Below are 25,396 nucleotides of genomic sequence, written 5' to 3'. Positions count from 1 at the left end.
CTGAAATGCAGTACTTGGGTACAATCTCAAAAATGACAGAATGATCTCTATTCATTTCCAAAGCAAACCATTCAGTATCACAGTAATCCAAGTCTATGCCTCAACCATTAATGCCAAAGAAGTTGAAGCTGAATGACTCTATCAAGACCTATAAGACTTTCTAGGAGAAGGCAATGGCAACCCACTTCAATACTCTCGCCTGGAAAATCCCATGGACAGAGGAGCCTGGTGGGCTGCAGTCCATGGGGTCACTAAGAGTCAGACATGACTGAGCGACTTCACTTTCACTTTTCTTTTCATGCACTGGAGAAGGAAATGGCAACCCACTCCAGTGTTCTTGCCTGGAGAATCCCAGGGATGGGGGAGCCTGGGGGCTGCTGTCTATGGGGTCACACAGAGTCAGACACGACTGAAGCAACTTAGCAGCAGCAGCAGCAGTACAAGAGCTTCTAGAACTAACACACAAAAACGATGTCCTTTTCATCATAGAGGACTAGAATGGAAAAGTAGGAAGTCAAGAGATACCTGGAGTAACAGGCAAGTTTGGCTATGGAGTACAAAATGAAGCAGGGTAAAGGCTAATAGGATTTTGCCAAGAGAACGGACTGGTCATACTAAACACCCTCTTCCAACAACCCAAGAGACAACTCTACACATGGATATCACCAAATGGTCAATAACAAAATCAGATTGATTATATTCTTTGCAGCTGAAGAAGAAGCTCTACATAGTCAGCAAAAACAAGACCAGGACTGACTATGGCTCAGATCATGAACTCCTTATTACAAAATTCAGACTTAAATTGAAGAAAGTAGGGAAAATCACAAGACCATTAAGGTATGACCTAAAACAAATCCCTTTTGATTATACAGTGGAAGTGAGAAATAGAGTCAAGGGATTAGATCTGATATACAGAGTGCCTGATGAACTATGGATGGAGGCTCATGACATTGTACAGGTGGCAGTGATCAAGACATCTCCAGTAGAAAGAAATGCAAAAATGCAAAATGGTTGTTTGAGGAGGCCTTATGAATAGCTGAGAGAAGAGAAGCTAAAGGCAAAGGAGAAAAGGAAAGATATACCTATCTGAATGCAGAGTTCCAAAGAATAGCAAGGAGAGATAAGAAAGCCTTCCTCAGTGATCAATGCAAAGAAATAGAGGCAAACAATAGAATTGGAAAGACTAGAGATCTCTTCAAGAAAATTAGAGATACAAAGAGAACATTTCATGCAAAGATGGGCACAATAAAGGACAGAAACAGTATAGACCTAACAGAAGCAGAAGATATTAAGATAGAGGTGGCAAGAATACACAGAAGAACTAAACCAAAAGATCTTCATGAACCAGATAACCATGAGGGTGTGATCACTCACCTAGAGCCAGACATCCTGGAATGTGAAGTCAAGTGGGCCTTAGGAAGCATCACTACAAACAAAGTTAGCAGAGGTGATGGAATTCCAGTTGAGTTATTTCAAATTCTAAAAGATGATGCTGTGAAAGTGCTGCACTCAATATGCTAGCAAATTTGGAACACTCAGCAGTGGCCACAGGACTGGAAAAGGTCAGTTTCATCACAATCCCAAAGAAAGGCAATGCCAAAGAATGCTCAAACTACCACACAATTGCACTCATCTCACACGCTAGCAAAGTAATGCTCAAAATTCTCCAAGCAAAGCTTCAACAGAACGTGAACCAAGAACTTCCAAATGTTCAAGTTGGATTAAAAAAAGGCAGAGGAACCAGAGATCAAATTGCTAACATCCGTTGGATCATCAAAAAAGCAAGAGAGTTCCAGAAAAGCATCTACTTCTGCTTTATTGACTAATCCAAAGCCTTTGACTGTGTGGATCACAACAAACTGTGGAAAATTCTTCGAGAAATGAGAATACCAGACCACCTGACCTGCCTCCTGAGAAATCTGTAGGCAGGTCAAGAAACCACAGTTAGAACTGGACATGGAACAACAGACTGGTTCTAAATCAGGAAAGGAGTACATTAAGGCTGCATATTGTCACCCTGCTTATTTAACTTACGTGTACAATGCCAGGCTGGATGAAGCACAAGCTGGAATCAAGATTGCTGGGAGAAATAACCTCAGATATGAAGATGACATCACCCTTATGGCAGAAAGTGAGGAGGAACTAGAGTCTCTTGATGAAAGTAAAAGAAAAGTGAAAAATCTTGCTTGAAACTCAACATTCAAAAACTAAGATCATAGCATCTGGTCCCATCATTTCATGGCAAATTGATGGGGAAACAGTGGAAACAGTAAGAGACTATTTTCTTGGACTCTGCAGATGGTGACTGCAGCCATGAAATTAAAAGACACTTGCTCCTTGGGAGAAAAGCTATGACCAACCTAGACAGCATATTCAAAAGCAGAGACATTACTTTGCCAACAAAGGTCCATCTAGTCAAGGCTATGGTTTTTCCAGTGGTCATGTATGGCTGTGAGAGTTAGACCATAAAGAAACTGAGCACCAAAGAATTGATGCATTCGAACTGTGGTGTTGGAGAAGACTCTTGAGAGCCCCTTGGACTGCAAGGAGTTCCAACCAGTCCATCCTAAAGGAAATCAGTCCTGAATATTCATTAGAAGGACTGATGCTGAAGCTGAGGCTCCACTACTTTGGCCACCTGATCTGAAGAACCAACTCTTTAGAAAAGACCCTAGTGCTGGGAAGGATTAAAGGCAGGTGGAGAAGGGGCTGACAGAGGATGAGATGGTTGGATGGCATCACCAACTCTATGGATATGAGTCTGAACAAGCTCCAGGAGTTGGTGATGGACAGGGAAGCCTCCAGTGCTGCAGTTCATGGGGTCACAGAATCAGATAGGACTGAACAACTGAACTGAACTGAACCAAAAAAGGAAGGGGATGAACAGGAAAAAAACTACTTCCTTCAGTAAATTACAATCTCGTAGAGGAACTAAAATATCTATAGGAAAAATTGCATCTCAAAGCAGATTATATTAACTTAGTCATCCAGAGTGTTTGGGAATATAAAGGAAAGATAAAATGCCCAGTGCATTTAAAAACAGATAGTGATTCATACAAATAAACTCTGAAAAAAAGTGTTTAAGACCATGCTGGACTCCAAAATAAATTCTGGAAGAGAATATTTTCCTAGATATTATAATGCAGGTATAGTGACATTATTTCTCTAAAGTCTATGTAAAACTCTGGTGAGGTTTTCTTTACCTGCCTTAATCTCAAGCTATTTTTGCAACTCTGTAAATCCAGGTATTACTAGATGAAAGCTTAATGTTAAGTCATTTGTTAGCACATATAAACTTCAATACAAACGGTGCTATTCAGAATGGCAACACAGAAATTATCAGAGTTCTAAACAACTGACTCCCTTTCTTGTGGCTCAGTATGGCTGAATATGAAAACTCTAGGCTTCCTTTGTTTTTCTGAGCCATTCAGAAATACAGTGTGAGAGCAAACTGCCACAAGCTAGATGGTTGGATGGCATCACCCACTCAATGGACATGAGTTTGAGCAAGCCCCGGAAGTTGGTGAAGGACAGGGAAGCCTGGCAGCCCATGGGGTCACAGAGAGTCAGACACGACTGAGAAACTCAACAACAATAGTGGCTTTCCAAAACATCAAAGTATAGTGCAAAACTGTAGACAAATGATAATGAGAATGAAGAAGAATGTGAATGATAAACACTTGGGTAAAGGTAGAAGATAAGAAGGATCCACAGAAGAAACAGGTAGAGTCAAGCCAAGGTCCCCAACATGAACATGAAGAGAATCTGAGGAAAAAAGAAGGAAGTCTTTTCCAGTTGATTATCGATTTTGTGACAGGTACTGTGTAAGATTCTAAGTATGTAAAATACTGAAAAGATATTTTGGGGGGGATTTTATTATTGTCACATCTACACTGCACCTCCCTACCAGATCTGCTTGGGGGAGGATTATAGTTCCTGCCCCATCAACAATAAGCTTGGCTGTGGGACTTGACTTAGTTAATGAAATGTGAGTGGAAGTGCCATGTGCTACTTCTGAGCAGAAGATATAAGAGCCATCGCATACTCTTATCATGCCTTTTCCCCTCTAGTATGAGCCCCATGATGTTCCATACTGGGTTTGCTTCTCCAGCCTGGGTCTCAGAGTGAAGGGAAGATGAAGAACACGTCCGTGTATGTTTTCACAAGTGAGAAACCAACCTGCTCTTAAAAGCCAATGAGGTATTGCCACCATGGCATGACCTACCATAAAGAGCCTGATACGATGGTTCACCGTCAAGAGCAGAAATGCAGAAAGGCAGAGGAGGTTGAAATCTAGCAATAACAACAACAACAAAAAGCCAGTGGAGTTACTGATTAGAAAAGCATTAAAGGTATTTACAGAAACACTTCAGAAAGGAACTCAAACTGAAAAGATGATGGACAAAGTGCATGGTTTAGCAAATGGAGTTTGAGAGGCAGTCATGTAATTGATAGAGGCTGCATATTACTGAGAGAGGACAGCAAGGCCAGAATCATTTGTCCGAACAGATGGCAGATCATTTAGAGAAAATAATATGTGAACTCAGACATGTGATTTACTCAGGTAGATCTAGAACCAGGCTGATCTAAAGCCTACATCCTAAAAGGGGCAATTAGGAAGGTATGACTCCCCTAAGGCCACATTTTTCAAAATAAATAAGTGTAGAGTTTGGGGGTACTTAATGGTTTGTCTAGGGCACTTATAGCCACACCTAAAACATCTCTGTGGAACATCTGTTTATTGAGGTTGAATGAAGCTAATGGATAAATCATTATTTTGCCATCATTAAGCCACCTTGCTATGATGTAGAATGAAAAACTGCGTAGAGATGAAACAGAACTTCACAGATGTCTCCTGTCTTCAGACATCTGCTTTAGGGTTCTGCTCTACTGCTGTTCTGCTCCTGCCCTAGAAGAATGCAAGAAGTACTTAGCTAAGGCAGGCCTCACGTCTCACCTAGAAGGATGCTCTCCCTGCAGGAAGTAATACAAAGCCAACCAGAGTAAATGATGGTTCTGAGTTCCCACGACTGCCTAGAGTACCTGGAAACAATAAAAGAACAGTGTGGAAGGACATTCTTTTCCCAAATATTTAAGGAATAAAGCATGTCAAACTAAGTCCACAATTAAGTCTCTGCCTTTTCTTTGAGCACTAGAAAGACTATGAAATACTCAGGTTCTAATCTATACACTGAATTCATCTAGCCCAACGGGGTCAATAAAAATTTTTTTAAATAAATTAAGAATCCCAGGAGAAATGTTAAATACTGTGAGTGGAAGAAAGTCAAACTATATAATAATGGCTTATCTAGATGAGTTCAATTTAACTAGATAAAATGGAAGCTAATTTAAATAACTTTATTCTTTTCCAATTATTAACATTCCTAATTTTCCTCATGAATATTAAGGTTCATAAAGCATTTGGTAATAACCATACTGAATTTCATATAAAGTTCTGCCTGAGTCGAAAAAGTAAGTCTCTGGAGAGAAATTTTTCACCTACAATATGTCACAGAGTAGTTCTTTTGCACAAAACCTATTGCATAATAAAATTTATGCATCATTATTCTATCTGAATCACAAGTAAGGTTTAAATGAGAAATAAATTCTTATAGCACTGCTCAGATTTCACTGAATCTAAAGTTCATTCCACATTCCTCTGAAAATTTCCATTTCAGTAATTCACCCTTGAATTATGTACTGTGAGTGTTTATGTATACCGAAAAGAGATTCAAAATTCCACAACCTTGAGAATTTTTCCTGCTTTTTCTTAATATTGTTATCAACAGGACAAGATAAAATTATTATTCTAACTCTTGGTCACACTATCCTCAGGGTTTATGGGCAAGTGAATCCTATTATAATTAAGTTGTCTGCATTGCCTACTAATACTCCTATTAGGAAATGATCCTAGAAGGATTCACCACCCACCTGGCATACAGCATAATAACATGGCTTTGGTGTTACTCAGAGGTTCTTCATTTTTTCAAATGAATCATTTATCAGTGTCAGGAGCAGCTGCCTCTCAAGCCCAGAAGGTCCCCCAGGCCTCACTTTCTTCCCACACAGCCTGAGGGAGTGACTTGTTTCTCCCTCCTCATTAAAGCTACTTCCACCCACTCCCTCCCTTGGGTGTCACACCCTCAAAGGGCTGGGGAGAAGAAAGCTGTCTCCCCAGTCCTGTTTCCTGGCTGTCCTGGAAAACAACCCAGGGTCATTTTGGGTTTCATCATGAAGCCACCAAGAATTAATAGGCAAGCAAAAGTATTCATGGTTTTAAAAGCTTACAAAGGTCTGAGATACATTGCCTCATTTAAAAAAAGTTTAAAAATCCCTTTTTTGTCTTGCTAAGTGGTTTCTTGAAGCTGTTGCTTTCTTCCCCTGGTCCTGTGAGCACCTCTCATGGTAATCTGCCTCTAAGGATTAGACTGAAGTATAAAATCTAATTAAATAGCTGGAGAAAGAATGCAGCAGGGACACCACCATGGAAGGTTTCAGATATCTCTGTTACCCAATACAAAGAAATTACATTCCATACCTAATTAAATGTGTTTCCAAGTTGTTTTACATCAGATTGGTCCTCAGAAACACCAGTCTCTTAATTATTTGTTTATATGTCTTCAGGGGAGGGGAGAGCAGAGAAGGGTGTCCAGACCCAGACAAGCTGGGCTCTTGGATAGTTCTCACGTAAGTCTCTCTTCAGCACCTCGGACAGGTCCCAGACTCAGCTGTTCTTAAACTTTCATGAGTTAATCTATGTAGTGTCAAAGGACCAGCTGTAAAGGCCACCATGTCAAAGTTTCCTACTGCATTTTGGTAAGCGCAAAGAAGTGTTACAGACAGATTTCCTACAAGTTGAGTCAGGTTCCTGATAAAGAAAGCTACCACAGATTGACACACAAAGATAGTGTCTCTAAGTCCTACAACTACAGCAAACTGTCTCTGGGCACTGGGCTTAAAAACAGGACTGCATTAAGCTACGATGAATAACACTTGAAGATTAATGTCATGTCTTTTATTGTTTAGGTACATTAAATTCCAAAGCACTAAAAAAAAGATATATATACTTATGCCTAGGACTTCAGGAGCCAATACAGAGGTAAACTTTTGTTAGCTCACTTTTGACCCATTTACTTTTGCCTGAAAGCAAGAAGACAAACATGAGACATTAATTTTACCAGATTGTATATACAATTCATAGAATGAATTAACTAAACTCATGGCAACAGTGTCAAGAATTTAAATTCAGGGGCACCATGCCCCATACTGTAATCCCAGGTACATGACACCTTTGTTCAGGGAATATATACCACTGTGTCCCTGAGTGTACTTGCAAAACCAAATCCAGTGCATTTTATTTGCAAGATTATACAGATCTAGCTAAACATCTTAAGGCAACGAGTATGTAATACCTATTAAACAAGCAATGTTTTGTTGAATTGACTTGTTAAAATATGGTAAATGTAATACTGATTTCTATTTAGAGGTAGCTTTTGTCTTAAAAATAGAAAAAAAGCAAGCAGCACCCACAAGACAGAACATTTTTTATTAACTATCCTCTTTAACTAAGAAATGGTGAGTTGATGATTAAAAAGGAGTCCAGGTGGAAGGTCAACAGCACAAACAGATGTATACAACTTGGATCTGAAGAGATATAACTTCAAAAATTGTGATTTCACAACAGTAAGTCCTATCTGTTCGTCTGTGATCATGAACCTATAGAAGTTCCCAGAGTTACATTATTATTTTTGGCCTTTACTGATATTATTTTTCCTCCTGAAAAGGTTAAGTAACACATCAGAATTAAAACTGGCTCAATTTCTCAGAGTTCAGACAGGTTAACTCAATCTTAAAAGTAATGTGAGTACATTTTGTGATCATTTTTGAAGCTGAGAAGATAATTAGATTATCAAGGAGATGAGATCTAATGGAGTCATAATCAGCAACTTGATGAACAGATAACTAATAATGTCTGAATCCACTTATGATCAAAGACCACATTAGGCTGCTCAACACTCCAGGCATTCTTGGTTTACTAAGAAATAGTGCTCTATTCTGACAAGTTCAGGTTCCGATTCAGTTGGAAGATGAGAGTTTTTCAAAGGTAAAAGCAGCAGGATCTCAGGAACATATATTTTTTGCTTCTTTGCTTTGAGCTCTTTGTAGTTATAGGAGCTCTCATTAAGAAACTAGCATTGGTTTCATAAACCGATTTCTTTATTTTAAAAGATTTCTTTTGCAAATCTTCATGCAAAAGATACAAGATAGACAGGAGACTGGAGTGCATTTGAAATCATATTTCTGGGCTAATGGCAGTAGGGGGTGGTACAGAGAAGGAAGAGAGACATCAAAGAGGACATCTCAGCTTCCACAGTTTTATCCAAGATTCATGGCCCAATTTCCAGCTATCCTTGTCAACAATCCCAAGAGCACCTATGATCTGAAAACCAAATCAAATATCTTTTGCCTTTCAACAAAGTAAAATTAGAAAGCTAGCTAGCAATTACAGGTACCATTTTCCATGTATTTCCCTTAAGCCAACTAACTTGAGTTTATACAGATCTCTACTCTGAGCTTTTGGATCAGAGCTACTCTATTGTGTGTTCAAGGAGATAGACTGCCTAGTTAGAACTGTTAAACTCACCACAGCAGGCAGGCCAGATATTGACATAGTTATGTATTATTTTTTCTAAACATGTACCCACAGGTTATGATCAATCAAATAACCGAGAAACTCCCTCAAAAGTTGTTATTAAGAAGAAACATTTTAAATTTTGTAAAATATTTGCACACTAAGATGGTTTTCAGTACTATGGAATTCTCACAAAAACTTAAGAGTTAACCAGAAAAACCAGTAAACTTTATTTCCAGAGAGGCAGACATATATGAATTCTCTTAAAATATATTGTGCAATTATTGAGTGCAAACTCTATTAGAAACCAAGTATAAATGCAAGCAACAAGACTCAAAAATTCTCTCAGAAGTTGCTTGGAAGAAATTAACTGGTATCAATTAATGAATTGATAAGCTAAGTCGCTTCAACTGTGTCTGACTCTTTGCAACCCCACGGACGGTAGCCCACCAGGCTCCTCCGTCCATGGGATTCTCCACGCAAGAATACTGGAGTGGGTTGCCATTTCCTTCTCCAGGGTATCCTCCTGACCCAGGGATCAAACCCGTGTTCCTTACATCTCCTGCATTGGCAGGTGGGTTCTTTGTCACTGGCGCCACCTGGAAATATATTAATGCCTATGGTCAAAATATTATCTAATCACAGAAGAGTGAGCTTGCTCTAAAACACAACACATGAAAAAAATAACTACAAATTGGAGAATGTAACTGGGATTCAAGGACTGAATAACATTCTGCATAATTACAATGACTTACTATATTGTGACTAAAAGTAAATAAAGCTCTTAGAAGATGGAAAATACTGTACATACCAGCTGATAATTATGGAGTAGCATGGAACTAGGGCAGCTTCAAAATCCAGGGAGGGGACCAGAGCCTTTCCCTAGTCTTGATAACTCAGGTTAGAATCAAGTCCAGGCAATGTGAGACACTGTCCAAGGGCTATTTGCTGCCAAAAACTAGGATCAAAGAGATGAAGTAGACGATAATGAAGGGAGGCTTTGATATTGAATGAGGGAGGAGGCATGGAAAATCTAAGACAAAAGGTGAATACAGAGATATGTGTGACAAGGAGGGATATACTGACCAAGCACTAGCAGGTGCTGGAGAACATAGAAGATTTCTTTAATGACTGCAACAGGCTGCTTTCCTTTAAACATTTTATAACCTAATGAGGATATAGATGCACACCTAAAATAACTGTCATATTAAAAAAATGGAACAAGAGCTATTGGATAAGTTACAAAAAAAGAAAATGTACTCTGGAGGACACAGAGAAAGAGAGAACCTGGCTGAGGAGACTGGACAGACATTAGGTAAGAAATATCTTGTAAACTGACCCTAAGCACAGGTGGAACTTGAACATATGGAGATGGCAGGACAGGCAAGGATAGTTCAATCATAACAAAGCATCTGCAGTGGAGAAAGTGGAAGAACAGCTTAGAAGCTAGCAGGCAGGCCCTAAATAACACCATCAGACATAGGAACAACCAATTATTCCTTTTTATATCACGGTTATCTGTGTTACAAAGAAATAGCTCTAGGATATCGGCTCAAGAAAATCAAAGAATTTTTCAGTATGTAAATGTGGTTTGCCATAAATAAAAATTTTATCCACACATTAACACACTGTAGGAGTACATTTCATGTTAACTCTTTTTTTCAAACTTCTATTCTGTAATTTTTAACTATTTATGGACATATGTCCTAAAAAATGATATGAAACTGCTTACAAATATTCACACACTATTCAACACTCCTTCCATTCCAGAAATAAAAACGTGCTCTAGGAACATGCTCCAAATGATCATTTCTGCCATTAATTCAGCTTCAAGTTTGACAAATGTTTTAAAGTTTATGTGTAAAGCACTAGATTCTGTACAGAGAAAAAGATGAAAGCAGCCACATAGGACCCCTGGGCAGAGGAGAGATCAGTATTGAAGACATGACTCCAGCTTCCAGACAATGGATTATCCTAATAATGAGAATCACTGGCTGTGGGTCCTCCAAACTGGAGAGATTTCAACGTCCCAATATCTCTCCCCTTCTTCATCTGTGTTACACCAAATAGGTCGTCACCTGGTGGTGGGCATGGAGAGCTACACAGAATTCCAGTGGGAACTGAGAAGCCGTGGAGATGGGAGCAGAAGTGAGATTCCCTTCCCCTCTGTATGAGAAGGTCTAATTTCAGACTGTGCCTCCATTAGGGCTCCCACATCTGCACTCGCTGAAATGTGAGTTGGTTATCTGGGCCCCACCAGCCCCAGGGTTATTATTTTGTTGTAAACTGCACATCGGCCACAAGCATGGTATCTTAGTGGGCAAGTTTACGGACAGGAAGGAGAGAACCCAAAGACCTTTCTTTTACTTGGGGACCTAATCTGGATTCCTTAACACAGCCGTTAGCAGGCACTCCAGTGAACTGACACGAAAGCACCCAACACTCACAGCAGTCTTTTCTGCTACTTGTCAGCAGTGTTGGTAAGAAAGGAAACAAACCCTCTGGGAAGGAAAGGGTAAAGTTACATCTCATTCTTCCTGCTGGATATTTCTAATCCTTGCTTTCCTTACCACTTGTCCATGGAAAGCCCTGAGTTCTCAGGGGGTGAGAGTGATTCACTTGATTTCCACTTGCTGGACCCTCCTCTCCCTTCCTCCCTGTCCTAACTGAGCTGTTCATAAAATCTAGACCACAAAATCCATGACAACGTGGAGCACAGTGGACAATGACAGCATATGCACAGACCCTTCAACCAGGCTTCTGGGCTAACACAAATCATATAACTTTTAGGAAAATAAGTCTGGCATTAAAAAGAGAATTGGGAGTTGGAATAAGATAAAAGCTAAGCCTCAAGCTCAAGCTCAAACACAGACCCATTTCCACCATGAACGAGCAGGGAATTACTGCAGGGAATTATACGAATTACTATAAGGACTTTTATGAATTTCAAGAGAATTTAAAAGCAAGCCCAAAATGTTTGAATACTTTCTAGAACATTTTAGTAGTCTACTATTGATGTAATACTAATTGAGTATGGTCAGATGACTATAATATAATGTACCAACCCAAAAAAGAAGTTCACTTTATACTATGCATAATATCTTTTTGGATTTGAAATATATATACACAGAAAAAATAAATCTAGATGTCCTAGGTCAATGTCCTCAGAGAATGCAGCTGTAAGATAATGCCTTCGGGGACTTCCCTGGCAGTCCACTGGTTAAGACTGCTTTTCAACACAGTGGGCGTGGGTTTAATCCCTGGCCTGGGAGTTAAAATCCCACCTGTCTCATGGCCAAAAACCCCAAACATAAAACAGAAGAAAATATTGTAAACAAATTCAATAAAAACTTCAAAAATGGTCCACATCAAAAAAATCTTCTGCCTTTAGAATAATGATTCACGTTAATACTAAAAATAGTAGGCTTTGCAGAGGTCACCACAATCTTGATAGATCCTTCATCCTTGGTTAATATTTCTACACAAGGACTATGCCTTTTTTCAGCATATGCAGTGGATGGGAAATGGTCATCAATATGTACTGGGGATTAAAGGGATTTTTCCCTCTAGAGTATTAATAAATTCAGTCTTCAGCCATTCTTCCCAAACTTTAATATATTTCGATAGATTAATAAACAGTCTCCTCAACTTCCTCCCACACCCTCCTTTTTTCCTTTTCTCCCTCTATCTACCAACAAGGTTAAGGTTCCCTCCCTTCTTGTGGCATGAAAATGACTATAATTTACTCTTTCTGATTAAAACAGAAAATATCAAAATGAGCAAGATCGACAAATGCAAGATGGTTTTGATGCAGAGTATTTCCAAAGGGAACCAAATAGGGTCAGGAGACTCCCTGAGAAATACTATTCCTACATTTCCATTCTGCTCATTTTATTCTTATAAAGTAGAATTGCTTGTTTAAGTTTCCCTAAATGTTGAAGTTTTACCTGCATCCTGAAATCTGCTAATGATCTTGCCAGAACTTAGATGCTGTTCTTCAAGAATAACAGCGTACTTACTATTGGCTCCACAATATTTGATAATGTATAAAGTGACAGGAATAGATGGCAGAGCAGTATTAAACTGATAAAAGTTGATGACTCAGCCAACTGCACTTTTCTCTAATACATTAGACAAAAAAACAGTCTTCACCTTGTTCAGTCAACAAAGTCCAAAAAGAACTAAAAATTCACCGGAACTGGAAAATGCAAAGTACTACCTTACATGAATGCATTCCTGAGCTTCATGCTTCCCAAGGTCAGCCTTCAGGGGTGCTAAAATATCATACTATAATAAAACGGATAGAGAAAAAAAATCTAACAGCAGAGAACTAATTAGCTCCACAGGGACACACTAGACAGGAAGACCAAGCTTCAAAGCAAAGAGTGTAATCCTCAAGTATGAAAAACTATAAACATGAGTCACTTCTTCTATCCAAATCCAGTCCCTTCAAGCAGACATTGGGGACCTCCCTGCAAAGTAACAAGGGCACTGATTGACAAGTTTATCTATGGGAAGTTGCTGCCATCCAAGTCAATAATCTGCACGAGCCCTATCTTAGTGCATGAAAAATGTAAGAGAACTCACCAAATGAGGACATAAGGGAACGTGGAGAATCTGTTCTCCTGGAGGAGACTTTGCTGGGGGTGGGGGGGGGTGCCTTCTTCTATGGGCCAACACCCAACATTTCTCTAAGAATTCTCTCTTCTACCTTCATAAATCCAAAGTTCTCTATAATATTTAGTGATTTGGATAAGAACTAGTTTTCTCTCTATTACTGCTTTCTTCTCCAACTCCCCTCTCTTTCCACATTTTCAGATAGAATGAGATCACTGTCATTCATATTAAAATGAGTTCCTATCTGTCCAACCTTTAGTCTTAGAATGAAATTGGAGACACTCAGGAATGTGCTTTGGTGGAGACTAGTCTACCTGGTTCTACTTGCTGGATTTTATATTGCCTGTGGGTGAGGAAAAGAAACAGCCTGTCTCCAGTTAGAATGCAGTCAAAAACTCTGATACACAAATGGAAAAAAGAAACCTCCATGGTCAAGGATGTGAAAACAGAAGCAAAGGGAGTGACATAAAACCTGTGCTGATTTTCCATTTCTAAGTTGTCATCACTGACGCCGTGCATACTTATCTCTGAAGCCACAATTTCACCTGTAGACATTGGTGGCTACAACAAAAGCAGAGAAATAAACCCATGTCCTTACATTGTCCTCATGTCCAAACCCCACTTTCCAAAGTTGGTTGTTCCAGCCCACATCTAAATTGAATTTTCTAACCTGAGAGGGCCCTGCTTCCTTTTCCCTAACTCTAACGCCTGCTCTCTACAGGTGATATGCTAACCATGAATCAAGCCCTAGTGATATAAACAAATAATTTTCAAAATAGCTTATTTATTCATGTGTCTGTTAAACACTGGAGAAGAAAATGGCAACCCAGTCCAGTATTCTTGCCTGGGAAATCCCATGAACAGAGGAGCCTGGCAGGGTACAGTCCATGGGGTGGCAAAGAATTGAACACAACTGAGCAACTGAGCACTACTACTACTGTTAAACATGTAGCACCCTAAGAAAGGAACAAATATCACAAATTGCATTTTTCAAACTTTTCTCATTATCGCCGCCCTTGAGGAAATGTTTTGGGCATTTTTTTTTTCCTAATCATACCCCTTCATAAAATCTTAATACCACAGATATACTATCAGTATTTATGTGACGTGTTCTCATAAAAAGAGTACATTTCATCCAACAAGAACCAGTTTTCTCCCTCTTAAGGAGATATAATCTCTATCGAGAATTCGTGATCTTGATGCATGCAGCAACTGAAGTAATTATGCCAGAAATATTTAACTACTGATAATATTTAGTGGAATATAAACCACTAAAAAGATCGCCTTTCCTTGAGATCAGTAATCTGTATTGAAGAGCTCCAGGAAAGCAAAGTCTCTATCTCCTGAGATTCTAAAACACAAATCTTCTTCCTGCAGTGCCCACTACCTCTTTGCCTTACACAGAAAACGTCTACAGAATTAGTTAATACCAAGCCCAGTGAATGAGTTCTTTCTTCAACATCAAAGCATTTCATTTACACACTAAAACACAAAGTCAACCCATTTCCCACTCCAGAAACTAGATAAATGTACTTGCCTCTTGCCGTTTGAAGTTCTGGACATATTCTTCAAACTGTTCATCTTTTGTCTCATCAGCTTTCCCAAGCTTCTGAAGGACCTAGTTCGTGAACAAAACAAAATGGCTCTATTTACTAATGTTTTCAACAATCTGTGGAAGAAGGCTATTGTTTCACTCTTCTGAGGAGATCTCCCTCTTAACACTGCTAGTTTTTCTATTCTGGAAGCATCATGGCTCATGCCTTTGGAGTTGGACAGACTTGGATTTTAAGCACAGTTCCGCCACTCAAAAGCTCAATGACATCGAGAAAGAGTCATGCTATACTGAAATATTTATTTATTCACATAGCTTTTCTCCAGTAGGTTGTACATGTCTTAAAGACAAAAACTAGGCCTTGTCCTTTTGTCCAAAGTATCTGGCACAATGCTTGAAGCATAATAGTAGCTCAATTTTTGGTTAAACAATGAACCAAAGTTATTTGAGGAAAGTATTAGCCTATTTCATAGAGGATGGTTTTAGAATTACTGGAGCCAGGTACATGGTAAATTCTCCCCCACCATCTCCTGATAGACCCTTTAATTCAATAATTGCTCAAAGAAGGCCCTGGGAGCACAAGGCCCATATGAAGCACTGGTCACCCAGAAATATATAAATGAATAAAACAAGGCTCCAGGACTTAATCTTAAGAAACTTATTATCTAATGAAGTAGACAAGGCAAGATTACAAATAAATCAAGACAATGTGTAATAAGCAACATGAAGGGGTTACAAGATGTTAGAAGCAATATCCCTTCAGGGAATGCTGGTGGAGATTATTCAAAATGTGCTGGAATCCAGCAATTCCACTCCTGGGCATATATCTTAACAAAACTGTAATTCAAAGAGATACATGCACCCCAATGTTCATTGCAGCACTATTTACAATAGCCAAGAGATTGTAGCAACTTAAATATACATCAACACATGAATAGATAAAGGAGATGTGGTACGTATATACAATGAAATGCTACTCAGCAAGAAAAGAGTGAAGAAATGCCATTTGCAGCAACATGGATGGACCTAGAGAGTATCAAACTAAGTGAAATAAGAGAAAGAAAATACCGTATAATATCACTTGTATGTGTAATCTAAAATACAGCACACATTTTTTTACAGATTTATTTTTATTTGTGCTTACTTATAGCACAAACAGAAACAGATTCATAGATATAGGAAACAAACATGGTTACCAAAGGGGAAAGGGGGTGGAGGAGGAATGAATTAGGAATTATGTATTAGCAGAAATAAACTACCATATATAAAATAGATAAACAACAAGGTCCTACTGTATAGCACAGGGAACTATATTCAGTGTGTTGTAATAAACCATAATGGAAAAGACTATGGAAAAATATATATACATATATGAATCACTTTGCTGTATACCAGAAACTAACATAACACTGTAATCAACTACAACTTTGAAAATGTGCTGGGAACTCCAGCAGAAGGGAACGGGGCAGAGTACATTCCAGCCAAGGAAGCACCAAAAGAAGGACCACTGGAAAAATTATGATGGACTGGGCGTAAGTGGTTCTGTTTTCCTAGAGCACAGGGCTGGGTATCAGAAGAAACAGAAGAAACGGTTCTCAGAAACATAGCAGAAAGTTACTTTGAGCCACAGCAGAAGGACCCTGAGAGTCACATGGAGATCACTATTTAAGGTTCCCATATCTAGTGTCTAAAATACTGACTTATCTAAGAATTTACAAAAGCTCCATAAACGTTGCCTTCTCGGAATTCGTATTCCCTATAGCATTACCAAATATATTTTCCTGAAGCATAAACATTTGGGCGTTAAAACATATATTCAAACAAAGCACTTTCTGTAGCTAAGTTTTAGGGCTTCCCACCCCATTCAGTGGAAAAGAATCCACCTGCCAACGCAAGGTGAATGACACGAGTTGGATGACAAGGTGGATGACTGACATGAGTTCAGTCCCTGGGTGAGGAAGACGCTTTGGAGAGGGAAATGACAACCCACTCCAGTTTTTTTGCCTGGAGAATCCTGTGGACAGAGGAGCCTGGTGGGCTACATTCAATGGGATTACAAAAGAGTCAGATACGACTTAGCAACTAAACAACAACAATGGCTAAGTTTTACATCAGCTTATGCTAATTTATTTCCTAAAATCAAAGATATAATCTTGTACAAATTGAGAATTCCTTAGACCAGTTTGCTGCTGCTACTGCTGCTAAGTCTCTTCAGTCGTGTCCGACTCTGTGCGACCCCAAAGACGGCAGCCCACCAGGCTCCCCCGTCCCTGGGATTCTCCAGGCAAGAACACTGGAGTGGCTTGCCATTTCCTTCTCCAATGCGTGAAAGTGAAGTCGCTCAGGTTGTCTACTTGAAAGTTATACAGTCATGTCCGACTCCTAGCGACCCCATGGACTGCAGTCTACCAGGCTCTTCCGTCCATGGGATCTTCCAGGCAAGAGTACTGGAGAGGGGTGCCATTGCCTTCTCCGAGACCAGTTTAGAATGTCTTAAATAAACCCAAGTATGGAAGTATTTACCCAACAACACAGAGTCCTTGCAAATTCTTCCAAGAAATAAATTTTCTTTGCAGGTAAATAGTAATTATTCTAAGTATGTAAGTAAAAAATGATTATTTTATTCTACTCTAAAGCTAAAGCTGAAACTCCAGTATTTTGGCCACCTCATGTGAAGAGTTGACTCATTGGAAAAGACTCTGACGCTGGGAGGGATTGGGGGCAGGAGGAGAAGGGGATGACAAGAGGATGAGATGGCTGGATGGCATCACTGACTCGATGGACGTGAGTCTGAGTGAACTCTAGGAGTTGCTGATGGACAGGGAGGCCTGGCGTGCTGCGATTCATGGTGTCGCAAAGAGTCGGACATGACTGAGTGACTGAACTGACTGACTGACTCTAAAGCTAATTGTTTATAACATATGCTAATATTCCTTCCTTTCACATTAATAAAGATTAAAAAAAAAACTTACATAGACTCACATATATTACCAATTACTCAACTTCACTCAATTTCATATCACAAACCAATACCACATATGAATAATATGAAAGATATATTATTCCTCATTGCAAACTTATTATTTAAACAGAGTTGGACAAATCCAGTAACATAACTACTAAAAGGACAAATAATCACTCTATCAGCTAATAATCTCTTCTCAGTTAAGAGTTTCTTTGAGAGACAGAGCAGAAAACACTAAATTTTTCAAAGAACTGGACATTGTAACTAGGGAATAAGCAATAAGCATAAAAAATACGATCAAACATGCATATGGAATCTTTTAAAGTTAACAGTTGTTATTCTTGGATGGTAAGATTTAGAGTGATTATTATTTTTCTTTATAATTTGCTATATTTGCCATTATTTCCTCAAAGGTCACATGTTACTAAAATAATCAGAAAAAAATCATTAAGATAAATAATCAGGAGTTTATCATACTGATAGCCTGTATGTAAGAGATTTATGTATTAGATCATAGTATAAGTGAGAAGATTGTTAGTAACTGGCTGAAAGACTCTCCTCAAAAGAAATTGATGAGTGAATTACTATCAACTGGAAGAAAGATTTCCAAAGGCAGCCCTTAGGACCTATGTCTGATTCAGTGGTTTGTGTGTAAAGAGAGGGTTATCAACAGTACTGTATGAAACTACCAAGGATACACGTGGAAAGGCAGAGCTTTGGTGCCTGCCATATAATTGTTGCTGTTGCTGTTTAGTTACTGAGTTGTGTGCGATTCTTTTGCGACGCGACTCTTTTGTGACGCAACTCTTTTGCGACCGCATGGACTGTAGCCCACCAGGTTCCTCCATCCATGGGATTATCCTGGCAAAAATACTGGAATGAGTTTCCATTTCCTCTTCTAGGGGATCTTCCCAACCCAGGGATCAAACTTACATCTCCTGCACTGGCAGGCAGGTTCTTTTCTACTGAGCCACCAGGGAAGCCCAGCAAATAAATAATGCTCAATAAATGTCTACTCTTATTACAGATATAATCTAACCTGATTAAATAACTTGTCAATGGCCTAAACTTATATTGGCAAAAAGCTGGGGAGGATATTGGATATGTTACATGCTGAGAATAAGGATTCACAAAAAGAACTTTAACAGTTAAAATGTAACAAGGATTAAATGTAGGTCAAAATATAATTGTCTAAGTACCAGACTGTATTCAACTTTCAACTGTAATACAACATGATGGATGTTAAGAATACACGGTTTCTGCCCTTAAGTAGAAATAAGGAGTAATTTCAGCTGACAGTCAATATGAGTTGACAAAGTGACACTGTTGCCAATCTAACATAATCTCAGATTGCACTAACAAGCCTAAGAGATACGAGGAGAGCAGTCTTGAAAGCCTCTCTGTGGTTGACTAGTTGGTAAACACAAAGATACATAGACAACCTTGAGCCAGCTGAAAGGGCCCCCAGAAAGGCAGAGAGCTGACACCATAAGGTAAGAGGCAAACGTGACACAATCTGCACACTGCCTGCTAGTCGCTTAGTCATGCCTGACCCTTGCGACCCCATGGACTACAGCCCACCAAGCTCCTCTATCCATGGAATTCCCCAGGCAAGAATACTGGAGAGGGTAACCATTCCCTTCTCCAGGGGATCTTACCCACTCAGGGGTCGAACCCTTGTCTCCTGCATTGCAGGCAGATTCTTTAATTAATATATTACCGGGGAGAAAGTACTGCTGTCTTCAGATACCCGAAGAACCAACATAAGGAAGAAGGATTGGACTTTTTCCGATAAGAAACCAAGATCAAGAACCAGCAAAGGGTGACTTCCCTGGTGGTCCAGGGCCTGAGACTCCCTGCTTCCAGTGCAGGGGGCCCAGGTACGATCCCTGGTCGGGGAACTGGATCCCACGTGCCGCAACTAAGAGTTTGCATGCGGCAACTAAAGATCCCACAATGCTGCAATGAAGACCTGGTGCAGTCAAATAAATAAATTAAATAAATGGTATTAAAAAAAAAACCAACATGGACAGGTAAAAGCTATATCAAGAAAATGTTTTCACCAGAAATTTCTATCATGTGTTCCTAGAAATTAAATAGTTTGTTGGTTAAGGTAATGAGCTCACTGTCCTTGAGTTATTTGAGCTTAACCCAGAGTTAGACAGAGAAGGAGATGGTACCCCACTCCAGTACTCTTGCCTGGAAAATCCCATGGATGGAGGAGCCTGGTAGGCTGCAGTCCATGGGATCATGAACAGTCGGACACGACTGAGCAACTTCCCTTTCACTTTTCACTTTCATGCATTGGAGAAGGAGATGGCAATCCACTCCAGTGCTCTTGCCTGGAGAATCCGAGGGACGGGGGAGCCTGGTGGGCTGCCATCTATGGGGTCACAGAGAGTCGGACACGACTGAAGCAACTTAGCAGCTTAGCAGAAGAGTTAGAAGTTTTAGAAAAGGAATTTATTTATTGAAAACATGAATAGAATAAGTCATAATATTTCAAATACCTTCTAATTCTTGAATCCATAATCAATGTATAATGTTAGACAGTTTCCCTAGAGAAGAATACAAATCTCAATGAATAGAACTCAGAGAAGAATGTTTGTTTCTATCTCTGACTGATATTGACTTGCTGAAGACTGCTTGCAAACCCTGTGGTAGGGACTGCGTAAGAGCCAGCTGTGTTCCCCAGACTGTGGTCATTTGACAGGCTTGAGCATGGGTGCTACAGTGGAACTAGGGCAGATGTGGCCAGCATGCTAGGCAGAGGGCAGGTTATGGGAAGGCTTCGTCTGCAAGCCTAAAGACTTCAATCTGCTTGTATAGACCGTGGGAAGCCAACGAAGAGTGTCTCTTCCCTGGAGGCAGCTACATGATTAAATTTGTGCTCCTTGGTGACAGTATTAAGGACAGATTAGAAGAGAGAATGACTGGAAAAGTAAGGCCAGTTAAGGAGCTGTTTGAATAGTTTAGGCAGTAAAACAGCTGGAGCTAAGGAACAGATAAAACACAATCCTCGCAAAGCAAACACACAGAACACCATGGCTTATGAGACCCAAAGGGTAAGGACAGAGGTGAGTCAAGGATGACCTCATTTCCACTGTGGCGGCCGAATGGGTCATCTGGTGACAATCAGATTCTCTTCCCAGGGAGGTGGGAATGGTTTAGATTTGGGACTGTAAAAGTTAAGAACCAGAAACACTCAGCAGAAATTCTGGATGGAACCGAAGGTTCAGGTGAGGCAGAAACCGCTGCTGAGTGGTACCCATGTTCAAGCAGTTTCATGATTTTTCTCCAGCAGCCTTGACATAGGTAGTAAGATTGATGTGCAAAACCAATACAATATTGTAAAGTTAAATTAAATAAAATTAAAAAAAAAAAAGAAAGAAAGTATCTGTGGCACCAAGGTCAATGAAACCTAGAATTGAGACGACCAAAAAAAAATTCTTTTACCTTGTTTAATATCACAATATTTCAAAGTGTGTTTATAATTTAGGTGGCCTTTCTCCTTCACCTCACTACTAGTTATGCTGAAAATACCAATTAAGCCTGAACGGTTTGGCATCACTGATACTACAAGAGGATTACTACTATATAATTCAAGCATCTGATACTCAGATTTTGACAACACGACACATCTTCCTCCTCCATAGGCAAGAGGAAGAAATTCCAAGCCTGGTGCATTTTGGTTTAGGATTTAGGTCTTAGATGATTTCATCTCCATAGATGCTTTCCTATTTTGACACAATAGGATTTCTGTTGTTACTTTTGTTGCTAAAGGTTTTCAAATGCAAATTAATATTCTAAGTTGAAGTTGCTTTTTCAAACTGCCTTTCCTTTCAGTGAGATTCCGAAATATTCCTATAGGGCTGACAGGGTGCTTAGCTTCTCACTCTCAGCCCTAAGTTCAGAAGTTCTGATCTGATTCTGAAAGACACTATGACATGGGCAAGTAAAAAATTAAACAGGAAAGGGACTTCCCTGGCAGTTCAGTGGTTAAGACTGCCTTCCAATGTAAGTGGTGTGGGTTCCGTCCCTGGTCAAAGAGCTAAAATCCCATATGCCTCTGAGCCAAAAAACCAAAACATAAAGCAGAAGCAACACTGTAACAAATTCAATAATGATCCACATCAAAATCTTTTTAAAAAAATTAAACAGGAAGGGAAAGCAAGACTACGGTAACTTCGACTATTTCAACTAATGAAGCTTCTTTCAGTGTCTCCAAAGCAGTTGGTTGTTCAGCTTAGATTACAATGGCTGCTCCAATGATGTGAATCTCACATACTTTTCTAGAGCAAGTGTTCACGTGTAAAGTGTCCAAGTCAAGTCCCTAAAAATTTAGAACTCTTTTTAATTTGGATAGTTTCCTCTTACTGTAAAGCCAAAATTCTGACCAAATTTCAAATTCTCAGAGACCAGTGCAAATTAAATACTGACCATTATAAAAGTAATACTTGCCTTCTATCCATATGTTAAAATTAGGAATGGAATACTGTATACACAGGTTTCAAAGAAAGTAGTTGGCATTCAAAATCAAAGGCAAAAAATTCACAAGCTTCCATTCCACATGGAAACCCCTTTTTTTTAATTAGGGGAAAGATGGAAGAAGGTCAAGAAATTTATGACTCTAAACAAGAAAACCAGTCCTGTGATCCAAAGTGGGAAACTGATAAGAGGAGGGAATGCAGAAATGCAGACAACAAAGTAATTTAAGATGAAAGCCATTGGGGGTGTCAGAGACACATTTTTATGTACAGCTTTATATTAGGATGAGGGTGATGGTGGAAAGAATTCTGCAGGATTGGCCTCCGGGGTGCCCTAGAGAGATTCATGCATTTGATTAGGGCTTAGACCAGACAAGTTTCCAACTCTGTGTGAGTCATACTTCCTTAATCCAGAAAGTCAGAGTAATAATCCTACAATTTAATTACAATTCTCTGAACAAAGAAGTGCCTCTCTCTTCACTTTTCTGTCTTTGAAAAAAAAAAAAAAAAAGAAGAGCATATCAGATTTTGTATACATTATCCACAGAACCCAGGAATCAACTACATGGGATGACATGGCCTTTTTTGGATAGAAGGCAGAGAGTTGGTCTTCCACCACTGCCCTCGCCCAGGTGATTCATTCATTAATATTTGTCTGTATACTCACCTATCCATTTATCAAGTGCTCACTCTGATGCTGTGCAAAGATCCATAACCTTGGACTGAAGGGTGACCACCAGGTACCTGCAAGTACAGGGTAGCTGCTTGTTCTAAAGGGTCCTATGGGCATGTTTCCCAAACTTTAGGATACTAGTCCCTTGACCTCTTTGAGTATATGTTTCAAAATCTAAATAAGTGGCTTTAATGTGCCCTAACTTGAGACGAACAAGACGAGTCATCCTTTGGTACGATTCAGGTACCTGTCAAAGTCTTGCACCTTGCCCTTCACCTAGTCCTCTGCAGGATGTATTTCAGCACCGCTATGACATCCACTTCCTGCCCTGGCAGATTTCAACAGTACATTAGCCATCACGTCATCAAAGCCTCTCAAGAGGTTGGCATGAGTCTTCTTGTTAATTCTGGGAAAGACTTTTAGGGAAGTAAATAAGAAGAGATGAGAGAGGAAAGCCTCACAGCCTTCCATCCCACTTGGGTGGCCTTCAGGCTTAAACAGTTTCGAGAAGAACATATAGTAGAGAGAAAGTACAAGTCTCAGACATAAGCAGATTTATCATAAGTGGGGTAGGGGCAATCAGGAATTACAAAGCAGTTTGTGGCTCAGATGGTAAAAAATCTGCCTGCAATATAGCAGACCCTGGTTCAATCCCTGGGTCAGGAATATACCCTGGAGAAGGGAATGGCAACCACCCCAGTACTCTTGCCTGGAAAATTCCATGGACAGAGGAGCCTGACGGGCTACATACAGTCTGTGGGGTCACAAAGAGTCAGACACGACTGAACAACTAACACTGACTGACTGGCTGGAATGAGAGGAAAAAAGGTCAGGAGCCTGGAAAGGAGATAGAAATAAGGGAGGTGGGCCCCTCAAATGCAGATACAGTAAACACCAGGCAAAGCTGCTCTCCATCAGGGTCTACCTGGTGAGGTATCATGTTTGATTTTCGCTCTCTTCTACCCTCCCCAATCCTTTACAGTTGAGGACACCTTAGTCCTCTGACTTAAAAAAAATCTTGTTAAAAAAGAAAACAAGGAATATTGATGTAGCAAAGATGAATGTATTGTGAACTTTGGCAGCCAACTCCTTCTTCTTCTCTAGGAATCCAGGGGTGCCCCTCTGTCCCTCTGGGTTGGGTCACGTCATCCAGCAATATTACAACTGCTGTATCCATACTTTTGTTAAACGGAACCATCCAACGCCATCTCCATCCAAAATAGGTCACTATAGTCATTCAAATACCCTGAGTGAGTGGACATGGGTTATACAAAATATGCATTCTCCCCACTCTACCCTTACTTAGAAGTAAAGGTCCAACTGGCTTCAGATTGGCAAAAAGCCTGGGAGGACATCACCTCATTATAAGAACATTAGAGATCAGACCACAAAGAGTGTCTTAGCAACAAGTGACATGAAAAAATAAAACAAAATACAACCTCAGGTACAGAGGAGTGCGGTACAGTCACTATTCTGTTTATTTAATTTTTGCTGCACGGGCTTTTCTCTAGTTACAGTGAGTGGGGGTCACTCCCTAGTTGTGGTGTGCAGGCTTCTCATTGTGGCGGCCTCTCTTGTTGTGGAGGACAGATCCAGGAACGCAGCCTTCAACAGTTGAAGCACGTGGGCTCAGAAGTTGTGGTTCCAAGGCTCTAGAGCACAGGCTCAACAGTTGTAGGACATGGGCTCAGTTGCTCCATGGCATGTGGGACCTTCCTGGACCAGGGATCAAACCTGTGTCACCTGCAATGGCAGGTGGATTCTTTACCCTGAGCCACCAAGGAAGCCCTAGCTACTTGTTCCAAAGTGTTCCATGGGCAAGCACTTCACTGTTACCCAAACTTTTGGTGGAAAGAATGGTATGAACATATCCTCCCGCCCAAGTCTGCACTGAGGGCACTGAAATATCAGGAAGGACACTGGCCTTCTTCAAACAAACTCCTGCACATCAAAGGAAACTATTAGCAAGGTGAAAAGACAGCCTTCAGAATGGGAGAAAATAATAGCAAATGAAACAACCGACAAACAACTAATCTCAAAAATATACAAGCAACTCCTACAGCTCAACTCCAGAAAAATAAATGACCCAATCAAAAAATGGGCCAAAGATCTAAATAGACATTTCTCCAAAGAAGACATACAGATGGCTAACAAACACATGAAAACATGCTCAACATCACTCATTATCAGAGAAATGCAAATCAAAACCACTATGAGGTACCATTTCACACCAGTCAGAATGGCTGCAATCCAAAAGTCTACAAATAATAAATGCTGGAGAGGGTGTGGAGAAAAGGGAACCCTCTTACACTGTTGGTGGGAATGCAAACTAGTACAGCCACTATGGAGAACAGTGTGGAGATTCCTTAAAAAACTGGAAATAGAACTGCCTTATGATCCAGCAATCCCACTGCTGGGCATACACACTGAGGAAACCAGAAGGGAAAGAGACACGTGTACCCCAATGTTC

At 39.9% G+C, this 25,396-nt stretch overlaps 1 protein-coding gene across 1 annotated transcript in view; it reads right to left on the bottom strand.

Moving 5' to 3' along the window:
• The window catches only part of AMPH (amphiphysin), a 218,625-nt gene that overhangs the window by 100,328 nt on the left and 92,901 nt on the right, over nt 1-25,396 (bottom strand). The window contains exon 3 of the mRNA XM_010829124.1: nt 14,783-14,867. Within this exon, the coding sequence (XP_010827426.1) occupies nt 14,783-14,867 (85 nt within the window). The remainder of the gene's footprint in view (nt 1-14,782; nt 14,868-25,396) is intronic.

The sequence above is a fragment of the Bison bison genome, unplaced genomic scaffold, assembly GCF_000754665.1.
Source record: "Bison bison bison isolate TAMUID 2011002044 unplaced genomic scaffold, Bison_UMD1.0 scf7180017864499, whole genome shotgun sequence".
Taxonomy (NCBI): domain Eukaryota; kingdom Metazoa; phylum Chordata; class Mammalia; order Artiodactyla; family Bovidae; genus Bison; species Bison bison.
This window is presented reverse-complemented; position numbering and strand designations above follow the sequence as displayed.